At 39.7% G+C, this 11,985-nt stretch overlaps 2 protein-coding genes and 1 non-coding gene across 5 annotated transcripts; all 3 read right to left on the bottom strand.

Moving 5' to 3' along the window:
• Positions 1-589: 589 nt before the first annotated feature.
• trnal-uaa (transfer RNA leucine (anticodon UAA)) lies at positions 590-671 on the bottom strand. The gene has a single exon. It is a non-coding gene; the product is annotated as a tRNA-Leu (tRNA).
• Positions 672-1,233: 562 nt separating this feature from the next.
• Positions 1,234-4,550, bottom strand: stx11a (syntaxin 11a). Of its 2 annotated transcripts, none has more exons than XM_068721683.1 (2): positions 4,348-4,550; positions 1,234-2,867 (listed from the first exon to the last, which is right to left on the bottom strand). In XM_068721683.1, exon 2 carries the CDS (start codon positions 2,828-2,830, stop codon positions 1,949-1,951), a length of 882 nt encoding a protein of 293 aa, XP_068577784.1. In that variant the 5' UTR covers positions 2,831-2,867; positions 4,348-4,550; the 3' UTR covers positions 1,234-1,948. The 2 variants fall into 2 exon arrangements, with proteins under 2 accessions (XP_068577784.1, XP_068577783.1); XM_068721682.1 differs by having other exon boundaries at positions 1,234-2,835.
• A 947-nt stretch (positions 4,551-5,497) lies between these two features.
• LOC137880424 (syntaxin-11-like) lies at positions 5,498-7,558 on the bottom strand. 2 transcript variants are annotated; one of them, XM_068721794.1, is made up of 2 exons: positions 7,496-7,527; positions 5,498-6,760 (listed from the first exon to the last, which is right to left on the bottom strand). In XM_068721794.1, the coding sequence occupies exon 2, from the start codon at positions 6,756-6,758 to the stop codon at positions 5,898-5,900; it is 861 nt and encodes a 286-aa protein (XP_068577895.1). In that variant the 5' UTR covers positions 6,759-6,760; positions 7,496-7,527; the 3' UTR covers positions 5,498-5,897. The 2 variants fall into 2 exon arrangements, with proteins under 2 accessions (XP_068577895.1, XP_068577894.1); XM_068721793.1 differs by having other exon boundaries at positions 5,499-6,760; positions 7,491-7,558.
• Positions 7,559-11,985: the final 4,427 nt, after the last annotated feature.

The raw sequence follows: 11,985 nt of genomic DNA, 5'->3' as shown, positions 1-11,985 counted from the left end.
ACCTACATATATATTCACGTGTAATTGAGTGACACTCAATATATATTTTTTAAATATTCTAAATTTCTAACTATGTTAATTTAATGCCGCTGTTCGACCATCACAACTAAACAAACATTTGACTGAGTCAGAAAATCATCGATAAAAACATTTATTCTTGAGTTAAAAGATTGACGTTATTGTTGTTGGACTAACTACCGTTTTATTCACACTTCGACCAGATTATTCATTCAAATATTGATTTAACGCCGAGATATGCTACGTTGTGAAGTGTGCTGTCTATATTTACCCAAAAATCATTACTGCAAATGGAAACACAATATGTCATAATCTTACCTGATGGCAGTTGACAGTTGTATAAATACCGTGGTGATTCCCCCCTCGGCTTCTGAACCGCTGTGGCTTTGTTAATTGTCTGCAGGTGTGTAAGCTTAATTAGCTAATTAACACGTCACAACTTTCACGCCTGGAAAAGTATTCCCATGTGCCAGCGATACGTAGCTTTAAATGATAGACCGAAATGCAATGTTGACTTGAGTGATAAATCATGTGCAGACCCGTTTATACATTATACTTAATTTAAATATTATACCAGGAGTGGGGTTCGAACCCACGAGGACTACGTCCATTGGATCTTAAGTCCAACGCCTTAACCACTCGGCCATCCTGGTACAGAAAACTGTAATGAATAGTACCTGTATGTTAAACATAGTACTGTCAGGGCAACAGGTAGGTCGAATTGAGTGAACGTATGACGTCACGGTGCCCAGTCACACTGCTGGTAAATTCCCACCACTAACCACACAGCGGTGCTGAGGAAGCACCATCATAACAGCCCCGAGACCCATTTCAACACAGAGCAGAAGATGAGCAGTAACTCTGGAAACACCCACTGGTGTGTCACTACATGTAGGAGACTGCTGATGGCCTCTAAAGCTTCAGTCTATACAACTGTGAATCCCCCAGTGGATGATGGACTGCCACACACACACACGCAGGAACATTCTACATTTTACTATCTCAACAATAAGATAGGCCTGCTGTGCAAACAGAGAGTACTCTGACCGGAGTAGTTTCCCCATTCTCTGGTGACTACCTGAGCAAACACTCATGTACACATTGAGTCCGGCGCTTCTTTTTGTATGGAACAATTTGAGCAAACCTGCCCCATAACACAAATCTGTGATAGAAAGAAGAAAAAAAAAATCAGTGAAGCTACAGGAAAGCATGGGCTTGAGGATGACACAGTTTAATCTCTGAAAAGTGGAGGCATTACAAAGAGAGTTGTCTTTCATGTGAAGCAACACATCTTGAGAAACCCAAAGGCCTGGCCTGTAAGCTGGAGATAACCATACACGGGGGTGGCCAACATGTCGTTGCACAAATCCACACAAACCTATCTTGCCTCCACAGTTAACCACAACCAGAGGCTGTGAGTTTCTTAAGGCTTGTTAAGCAATGGCTGTAATAAGAAATAGACCTACTTACAGTTCCAGTTAACAGAGTAGCTACTTCCAATAAACTGTTAACTAGTCTATTTAGATTTATGTATACTACTTAAATATCTCATATAACATTACAACTGAAAATTGAGGAACAAAGCTGAGGCTTATTCGTTAGATTATAGATGTCTCAACAGCAATTATGTAAACATTCTTCTCAGTAACTATCAGGAAATGTAACATCAATATCTCACTTTATATTTGCATACGGTTCCGTGGTTTGAAATGTAGGCCTTGCTTCAGAACAGCTCAAACTACAGGCGACTAGAGTGTGAAATTTGGATACTACCACTGCTGAACAACGATGGCAAGGCTTCAATTGAGTTAAATAAATACACAAACTAAAGCAATTTATTAGGGGCATCTCTGCACAGGAAGCTGATTTGAATCTTATCTTAATTATTCTCGTGACACTGAGAAATAAAAATAACACTGGTGCTGTCTCATTAGCAGCAAGGGCAGCAACAACAAAAGAGTTTCTTGCAGGGATTGTTTTTCTTGTATATCACAGCCTTCTTGATCTGAATGGTGGCCTTGACAACGTAGTCCTGAGTCGCACCTACGTTTGCTTCTATGTTATCCAGCATGCAGCCCTGCTCCTCCACCAGCTGGGCCATCTGGGAGAAGAGCTCGTGAATGTCCCTGATGCGACCCTCCAGCTCCAGCAGCTCCTTGTGCCGGGTCTCCATCTCACTGAGAGCAGATCTGGCAGTCCTCCCCTCCAGGAGGAGGTTATCAGAGAAGACGTTCCACTTGCCCGTCTCGATCATCTCGTCAATCTGCTCCCTGCTCACCTCCTTGCCCATGATCTCCGCTTGCCTCTGGATGCGAGTCTTGCAGTTCTCCCTCTGGACCATCTCTGCCTCGTTGTAATCAGATATGGCGTCGTGGAAGGCGCTGGTCAGAGACACGCACTGTGAGCGCACCATGCGAGCTATGGCGGATGCAGGCCCGTGCTCTTCCTCCAGCTCTTTGCTCAGCTTCCTCAGCTTCTCCAGCCGAGCGTAAATGCCCTCCCCTCTGGCCTTGATGTCCCGCCCGAGTGCGTTGGAGTCCCGTTTGATGCTGCTGATCCTCCGGACAGACGTGAGGAACCTGGTGTTCTGCTTCCCAAGACGCTTCACGTCCAGTTTGAGCAGCTGCATCTCCTTCCTCATCGCCTGGGCCTCTTTGTAGATGTTGTCCATCACGTCCTCTCCCTCGAACACGATGGCGAGTTGCTCCAGTTCCCGATCATCGCTGGTGTGGTCGGGGTTCTCCTCGGGCCTGCGTTCCTCTGCTAAATGCTTGGAGGTGAAGGTCTCCAGCTCACACAGTCGGTCCCTCATCTTGCCTGAAAGAGGAGTCAGGAGCCTTTACTGACCTCTGGTCATGAGACACAGACAATCTGTTTATTCACTTTGTGTGTGCGTTACATACAAACCAGCCAGTTAGCTTAGCACAAAGAGGGAAACGGCTCTGTCTAAAGGTAACACGATCCACCTAGCAGCACCCCTAAAGCTCATAAATTAACACATTATATCTTGTTTGTTTAATCTGCACAAAAACAAAGTGTAAACATAACAAACAGGGTGTCATGTGCCAAACTCCCCAAGTTACTGATCCCAACGAAACAACAAACAGTCCAGCACATAATCCCTCTATTAAACAAGAATAATTAATACAAAGATTAATACAAATTTGTCTAGACCTTTGTTTTTACTTCTGTCCTATACTTTATCTCACAACCCCTCAGATTCCATTTTTGAAACATTGAAGGGCCCAGAACCCCAGCTTGGGAACCAGCGGAATAAACTAACTGTAAAGTAGCTAAAACACGGCTCCATCTTCATCCAGCTACACATTATAATGCTGCTTTCACAATGATGTGTCAGCATTAACAATCCACTGATGTGAAATATAATAACACTATATACCGTCAGATTGAGTACTTATACTTGTTATACTTTAAGTACAGTTTGCTAATTCAAAATAACACTTCTACTGACATTATACATGCAGGACTTTTACTTATAATGTGTTGGAGTATTTCTACAGTGTTGTCCTGGTATTTTTACTTATGTAAAAGATCTAAATACTTCTTCCACCACTGTATTTATCTTATTTTAATTGGAAAAATTCAACCCATTCTTCCCATTTGAGATGTTGAAAGATGTCATGTTACATTTAGAGAAATGTAATTTACCACAATAGAAAGATCTGATACTTTTAGTAAAATATGGACACCTTTATATCATTCTTATAAGTAATGTATTTGTTTATATATTGTTATTCCTGTGATTTATTAATTAACATTTATAATATATTGTTGTGTGTTTTGTCAAAGGGCAGAATTACTCTATGCACTTTATTGAGTTCTTTATTGTGTATGTTTTGGACACTTTTTTGTATATAACTTGGAAAATTCAATCAAGAGAATGTTACTCTTATATTTCTAAATAATAAGAATTATTAATAATATTTTTTAGATGTAGTGCTTAAGACATACACGATAGTATCTGTTTGAACTGAAGAGGAAACTGATGGTTACTTCCTCAGCTGTGACGCTTTCATCGCAGTTAATTACCGCGTCGACTCAAATTTTCTTATTTCCTATCGAGACAAAATGTTACTTTAATGTGATGTAAAACAAAAACAAAAAAGGTTTTATAAATGGAAATAGACCACATTAATAAAACCGTAAAGCATGTTTGGTCATACAAAAAGTGAAAATCCCGAGGCAAAGAAAACTCGACAACAATAACACGCGGTTATAGAAATACGCCTGTAGGTAGTTATGACTCTATGACTGGATTATTTTAGTGCTTATAGCTCAACGACACAATACAACACAGAGCACAAATACCTTGCTGCGGTATCCTCCGCCGGTCCGACGCGATTCAATTCGCTGAAGCAGAAGAAGCGACCACGGAAACACTCATTTCCTCTTTTTCTCTCCGTTATGTGTTAAATTTCAACATGTATAGGAGTCAACTGTCTTCTCACAGTCACACACACACTCACTCACACATATTACACTGACACACCAACAAGCCTGTAGCAGGTACCAACGCGGAAGATCACGCCCTCATCCCCCCACTTTAACACACACATCTTTAGGTGTGACTCCAGGAAGGAGGCGACCATCGCACTCTTCTCATGGTCCTTTATTGACTATCAAAGCGCGCGGGTGACAATGACCGTTTGGCAATTTGCGCGCAAAGGGTTAAGAATCTTTAAGTCATTTTTAGACTTGTTTGAGGTCGACCAATTTATTGTCATGATGAAAAATAAGAGACATAACTAGACCTTATTATTCTAACATTACAGCAGAAAACAGCAGTGGGCAAAATAGTCTCACCACAAGTTCGATAGCTGTAAGTAAAATACCAGACTGAGAAAATACAGACATTTTTATACAATATTAAGTATGTATCGTCAGCAAAATGCACTTTATGTTTTAAAAAGTACACATAATGCTGAATTATTACCCATGCAAGTGTTATATAATGTGTTATTATATATTATAGCTACAGATGCATTACCTTATGAGCATAGTGACATACTGTGGGGTAGTTTAATATTTAACAATGCACCACATTTTATCAGTTGATCATGTTTTGTAGGAAAAATCTTAAATTACAAAGTAACATAAGTTATCAAATAATTATACTGGAGTAAAAATTCTAAATGTTTCTTTCTGAATTGTGGTGGAGGATATAGTATAAAGTAGCATGAAAGGAAACACAAATCAAGTCCAAGAACCTCATTTGTGTACATAAGTAGAGTATTTGAGTGAGTTTGTATTCCACCACTGGCTTTCGATCAAGATGTCACATGCCCTTCATCAGCCTCAGTTGTCATGGTTACTTTCTTTCCAGCACTTTAAGGACATCATGACCATGTTGGCTTACAGATTTATTATTCATTCTAAACAGCAGTTGACAACATCTTTGTCATAAAGCTCCAGAACAGGAGGCTTTGAGCTAATGTAGCTTCATGAATGGTGTTTCAGATTCCCTACTGGATTATAAAGCTGTTTTCTGATATGGGTATTTGCTAATTGAGCCAAATTAAGTCAATGATATTGTTTGTTGGAAACTCACAACATGTCTAACTTCACACCATCAATATCAATGTTTAAACCTTTCATTGAACTGTCCAACAGATCCATCTACTGTGCTCGTTGTGACTGAACTCACTGCCATAGCATCTACCTTCACGCTGGAACCAGTGTTATTCAGTTAGAGTCTCATGATACAATGATCAAAAGCTCCAGAACAGCTACCAAATGGAGCTTGAGGTGAGATTGTCAATATCAAAACTGATTTTTTTTGAAGGAATAGATCATTTGTAGCAATGTTTAAGGTCTTGTTTCTTTAGTTTGTAGTGCTGTTACCACACGGACCAGAGGACCTAATTGTTAAAACATGGAAAGCAGCAACAAAACATCTTCTTGAAGGGGTTGTTTTTATCAGATGTCATCGCTCTGTCCAGCTTGACCACGGCATCCTGAACGGTCACTTCGGTATTTTGAACGTTTTTCTGGATGTTGTCGACGGCTAACCCCTGCTCCTCTGTGAGCACAGCCACGTCCAGAAACAGCTCCTGGATCCCCTGGATCCTCTTCTCCAGCTCCAGCAGCTCCTCGTGTCGGCCCTCGATCTGCAGGAAGGCCGAGTGAGCGGTTTTGCCCTCCACCTGGGCGCTGAACACGGTCAACTCCCCGCTCTCCATCATCTCCTCCAGCTCCTCCGCGCCGACCTCCCTGTCCATCACCTTCATCTGCCTCTGGATCTGCCGTTTGCAGGCCTCCCTGTGGCTCATCTCGGTGTCGTTGTAGCTGCACATCGCCTCCCGCAGAGCGTTGCTGAGACACTGGTACTGTGTTTGAGCAACGCGTGCCACGGGGTCAAAGGTGCCACGCTGGGCCTCCAGTTCCCCTCTGAGAGCATTCATCGTGTGCAGCCGCTGCAGCACAGCCTCTCCCCTGCGTTTAACATCCACCCCGATTGCACTGGAGTCCCGCTCTGACGCCAGAGGGTACGAGGTCTTGTTCAAGGACCGGCAGTTCACATCTTTCAGCTCGCTGATGTCGCTCTGGATCTGCTGGATCTCCAGACGTATCTGTTGGGCGTCCTGCAGGATGCCGTCCAGGTCCAGGTCCCGGTCAGGATGTGACGCGGCCGCATGCTCTGACAAATGGTCCAGCTCCACTGTGCTGAAACCCTCAGAGTCAGTCTGCACCTGATGGAGGTGACTCAGCCTGTCTCTCATGGCTAAAAGGAAAAATGACAACAAAGACGAGAAGAGAAAAAGATTTTGATTTAATCATGTTGATGCAAGAATCTCTCCGTCGTGTTTGTAAACTAGAGCAGTGATTCCGAGGCTGGGAGTTAAGACTCTTAGAAGGGTCATCATTTAAATTGGAGAGGAAAACACTAAAAAGATATACAAACTAAAACACAGACGTAAAATAACAAGGAGTAATTGTAACAAACAGGCTTGTACTTGTTGTGGTGTTGAATGTTTCCTGAGCACGATTGAAGACGTCCAACAGGCCCGGACTCAGTCAAGCACATACCAATCAAAAGCTGTTGTCATCAATATGTGAAGCAACTGAGAGCATTTTCTACTTCTTCGGTATCGTGCAATCTTAGATGACTGCACGTGATCGGCCAGGACATTTAATCTCCTTTCAGGACTTACCAAACAAGTTTTAAAGTAGAAAAGTATAAAAGTCTTTCAGTAAGTAGAGAGACTCAGTATTTTATCAAAAAAAGAGTCATGAACCAGTGGCACAAGTCTGGTTTGTTGATTTTTACAATCATTTAATTGACGTTTTTCATTATTTTCAAAAATACTTTTCCACAAGAGTCAGTGTAAAGAGGCATTGTTTTAAGGTTTTCTCGCTTGAACTGTATTTTCAGTTCAGATTTTCTAACATTTAAAATGGCTAACTTATCAAAATATGGAATATGTGAACTTATAATGAGAGAATTAACATACCTTACTCTTATGGGAGCTTGTTATCTGTAGATGCAGTTTGCGGTCTCTTCAGGCTGATCATTAAAAAAATAAAATAATAGTTAAGTCGTTCAGCGTGGCGACTGTTAAGAGAGAACGTTTTTTTTAAAATGCTAACCATCATCACCTGTTTAAGAGGAAATGTTTTTAGAAACAAAACTTTCTGCATTCCTGTTGTGTCACATGGAGTCATGCAGTGACGTACAGTAAGGTGAAGCCAAGCCCCTTGAGGATTCCTCATAAAGATGATGACTTTGTACAGATATTTTGTGTTTATATTTTTCTATATTCTCAGGGCATCTGTCACCTAAGTGCTTTTTTAAAATGTCTAATAAAGAAATAAAGGGTTGTGAAAAGAGACTAATGTTAGGCTCAAGATCTCTAAAAAGCAAACAAAAGCAGATATTATCAACAGAAGTCACACTGACAGCAGACGAAATCTAAAGAGGAAGTATTTCAGATAAGTTATCTTCCAAAGATGTGTGACTGAATGTTCATGAGTGATAACAAGTGATGAAGTCTTGCAGAAGCACAACCTTTCCTTTCAGTTTCATGAAATGTAATCTGAAGTTTTCGTTCTCATATTGCCCGCTGTGCAACCACCAACTGTCAGGTGCTTACTAGTCATTCAGCCAGAAAAATAAGTATATTTAAAGAAATCTATTTTCCAGTTGATGCGTAGGAAGCTGTGTGATAAGTCATTTCCACAGCCAGCATTGGTTTGTATGTGATTAGTAATTTCCACCGGCCTCCACTGAGTTTGAGTCACTGTGGCTTTGTTTCCCAGAGGGTGTTTTTTACAAAGTTGATGTATCACTCAGCTGTGGATGAACACCAGCGTCTGAAAGGTGATTCTGAAGCTACAAAACTCCATGAATGAGGCTAAAATATCCCTTTAAACACAGTGTAAAGTCCTTCTGTTTCATTTGTCCCACTCTCAGTTTATCTGATATACTTTTCCACTTTTATAGATATAGTTTTGTAATTTTCTTCTCAATCCACAACACTGAACTAAGATAAGGTTCTTAAATCAGACGGTGCTTTTATTGTTGTCGTTCTACTTTAAAACTGAGTATTAATTTGGTCCAGCAGATGTCAGTGGTACAACAGTACTTTCTGTGACATGCAGTTAGTGAACTTTGAGTTCATCTTAAAGTCTGAGGAACAAGGCCGTTCAGGAGGAAATGTCTCATGACCTGGCTGGTAATTAAGAAATAACTCTCTGGTTGTGTTTGCACAATTTTTATATGCGTTTGCGTAATAAATCAAATCAACACAAGTCTGAAGGCCAATAAAGGTGAGTTCAATTCAACTGATGGTTGTATTAACGACCATGTAGAATAAGAAAGTAAGAAACAGTTAATTGAAAAAACAAAAGATATCAAAGACTATAAGCTTAAAAAAAACAATATGTGGAGTTGATACTTACATTCATTACATATGTCTGAACCTTTTGTTTGATACAAAGACAATGATGTACTAAAACGAAATATGTGTCGATGTAAAATATGTTAGCAAAAAGCAAACCACTGTTCTAAACCAGGAAAGAAAATCACAGAACATGACTTTCATTCAGTTTCATTCGTTTTAACACTTTGTATGTCTCGCCAACATTTTTGGGGATTTTCCTTTAAAGCACTTCACTCTTTCTTGTATTGATTTCCAGCACCAAACAGAACCCGAACAACATTACCAGCTTAAAGTTCACATTTAAGTCAGCTGGTTCTGATTTGAGCAGCGTGCTATTTCTCATCAAACTGAGCTGCGTGAGTTTCAGAATTGGAACTGAACAAGTCATAAGGGGAAATCTAACTTGTGTCTCGTATCAGAGGCTCAGAACCAGATTGAAGTACAACAATGAAAACGGTTCATTGTAAATGTGTCAAGAATGTTTCCTTCACTGAGGATTGTAAATCTGCTAAACAAAAGGACTAAAGTCTATTTTTGCCCTTGACATTCCTCCTCTATGTCACTATGACACTGTAATTGCTTTGCAGATGCTTTTTTGGAGACAAAAGTTTAAAATGTTTATTCTTTTGCATGTGTCACCAAAAAAAAAAAAAAAAATCACATAGAATTACATATTGAAGGTTACACTGAAGAGAGCGATATCTCCTCCTCACACTCATTTGATGATCCAATTATGAACCGGCTAAATGAAACTGTTTTGTTGGAGTAATTATAAATTAAGTGGATTATTAAGTAAACAAAAGGTAATATGTATCAACCGATCTAATTTATGTCTCCATAGCGGTCGTCTGTGATTTCAGGATGATTATCTCTGTAACACAGCATGCGTAATGTAATTTGTAAGACTTTCTTGGTTTTGTTTCCGTTGAAACAAATTGATTTTGTTCTCAAACACAAACAACTGCAAAAACATAGAAAAAAAACAGAAACTACAAGATCAAAACTCTGCTGACCTTTACGTTTTCTATTCCAACTTTAAGTGCAGAGCAAGAAATTTGAGCCGAGCAGAAAAAACAGACTCATTCATCAGATTTGAATTTCAGCCGTGCACATACATTTGATATCCTGAAATCACCAGGCTCAAATAAAATGATATGGCATCAGGCCTCGGGAGTTAGGTTGTCAGGTTACTGCAATCAGTGAAGCAAACATCAGCTGTTTCCAGTTACCCAATGTTGTGACTCTAATTGATTCAACTTATTGGCTTCAGACTGAGATTCACATGAAAGCAGCAGTGTCTCAGAGCACCTGATCGAATTAACATGAATGTCTGTCATGAGTTCAGGGATGTTTTCTCCTCTGATACTTCTGAAGCTCTCACATCACTTTTGTTTTTAGGTTGACCTGTCAAAGAAGCCACTGCTGGTATACTGCAGCACAGGAGGACTGCATTTAACCGTTCTACTTGTGAAGTGTGTGGCAGTGCAGAGGTTGACACACTCCTGCTCGTGTGGCTTTGCCCCACCAACATTGCTTTATGACTTCCTAAAAATAAACACAAAAATAACATCAGAAAGAGATTTCAAATGGTTTATGAACTTATTTTTCTCTCCAACTAAATTATGTTTGACAAAATTAAATTTGGGCACTCAAAAGGACAAATAGGTTGACAAATTAAAAGAAAAACATGACAATAAGTATTTGATTCAATACATTATCTATTTGTGAATAGATAATTAACACTGAAAGAATAAAGGTCTGTAATAAGCCTGACATTTTGATAATTAATTTAGAAATAAATATTCCAACTCATAAAAGTACATGTTTGGAATATTGGAATCAGGGGACTTTTCAAGAACCACTGAACAACTGCATGTGATGCCAAGAGACTTGCTTGAGAAGCCTGAAAAATCATTTCAGCATGACTTACAGCAGAAGCATCACACACATGATACCGCCTGATGTCTCATGTATCAAACAAGCATTCCTTGGGAAAACTAATGATCTTCAATTTACAATATTCACAACTTGTGTGTCCTAAAATGACCTGAAAAAACTGTTATTTTTTTAATATGCGAAAAGTCCTGTTGACAATAGTGCAGAACATTACAGAAGTGGTTCAAATATTATACTGTATAAGGTTTGCATTGTCAAAAATACAACAACTGGTTTATTTAGAAACATTAAAGAACAGTTCACAGATTTTATATATAAACATTTTTGGCACCTCTTTCTGATAATGCACCCTTCATAAACAGCTCAAAAACAACCACTGAATAAAAAAACAACCTGGACAACCTTATTGAAGACAACGAATGTCCCTGTTGCAGTTACATAAACACATTAATGTAAGAGGTGATGACTGACAGATCAAGATCCAGCAGCATCATAAGCAACCATTCTTCCCTGTTATGAGCTGACATGGCAGTCCTCCATTAAGAAAATTGCTTTCTCACTTTTCAGACTATAAGCTCCAACTTCTCCCTAAAAGTTACGCTGAGACCTGAAAGGTTTTAGATACTGATGAATAATATGAAAGAAACAAAATGAGAATGAGATGGTAACTTTATTAATAATCAAGATGTTTCACTTCACATTACTTCATTATGCAGTTTGTTTATGACTTTTAATCACATAAACTGAAAATTGGGGATTCAATTTCCCCAGTCAGGCAACAGTGCAGTTCATGTTATGTATGAAATCACTGTCTTTTCTAAATACAAATGGTCAAGAATAAAAATGAGAAACTGCTACACTTGAGAGGGTTTTGCAGTCGAGCCTCTTTTAAAGTCTGTTTGCTTCGACCTCTGATGCGACTGTTCACTTCCAAAGAAGATATCTTTTCAGACCTTTAACAGTATTTCACAGCACATAACTTCATGCATATATCTGCTGTCTGAGGTGAACGTGTTTAGCGGTGCAGTTTCGCGCTTGTTGCTCGGACATCCGCTTCAGTCAGCTGAGGAGGCGATGTGTTTTCTCTGCAGGTTTTTTTTTTTTTCTCCTCTTCCTTTTTTGATGCAGCGGGAGGCGTGCCGGGCCGAGCCGGGCCGGACTAGGCTCGGCC

This window comes from Cebidichthys violaceus, unplaced genomic scaffold (genome assembly GCF_023349555.1).
Source record: "Cebidichthys violaceus isolate CVI_PGR_0920_01 unplaced genomic scaffold, fCebVio1.0.p SCAF_28, whole genome shotgun sequence".
Taxonomy (NCBI): domain Eukaryota; kingdom Metazoa; phylum Chordata; class Actinopteri; order Perciformes; family Stichaeidae; genus Cebidichthys; species Cebidichthys violaceus.
The sequence above is the reverse complement of the archived record's forward strand: the minus strand, read 5'-3'. Positions and strand labels throughout refer to the sequence as shown.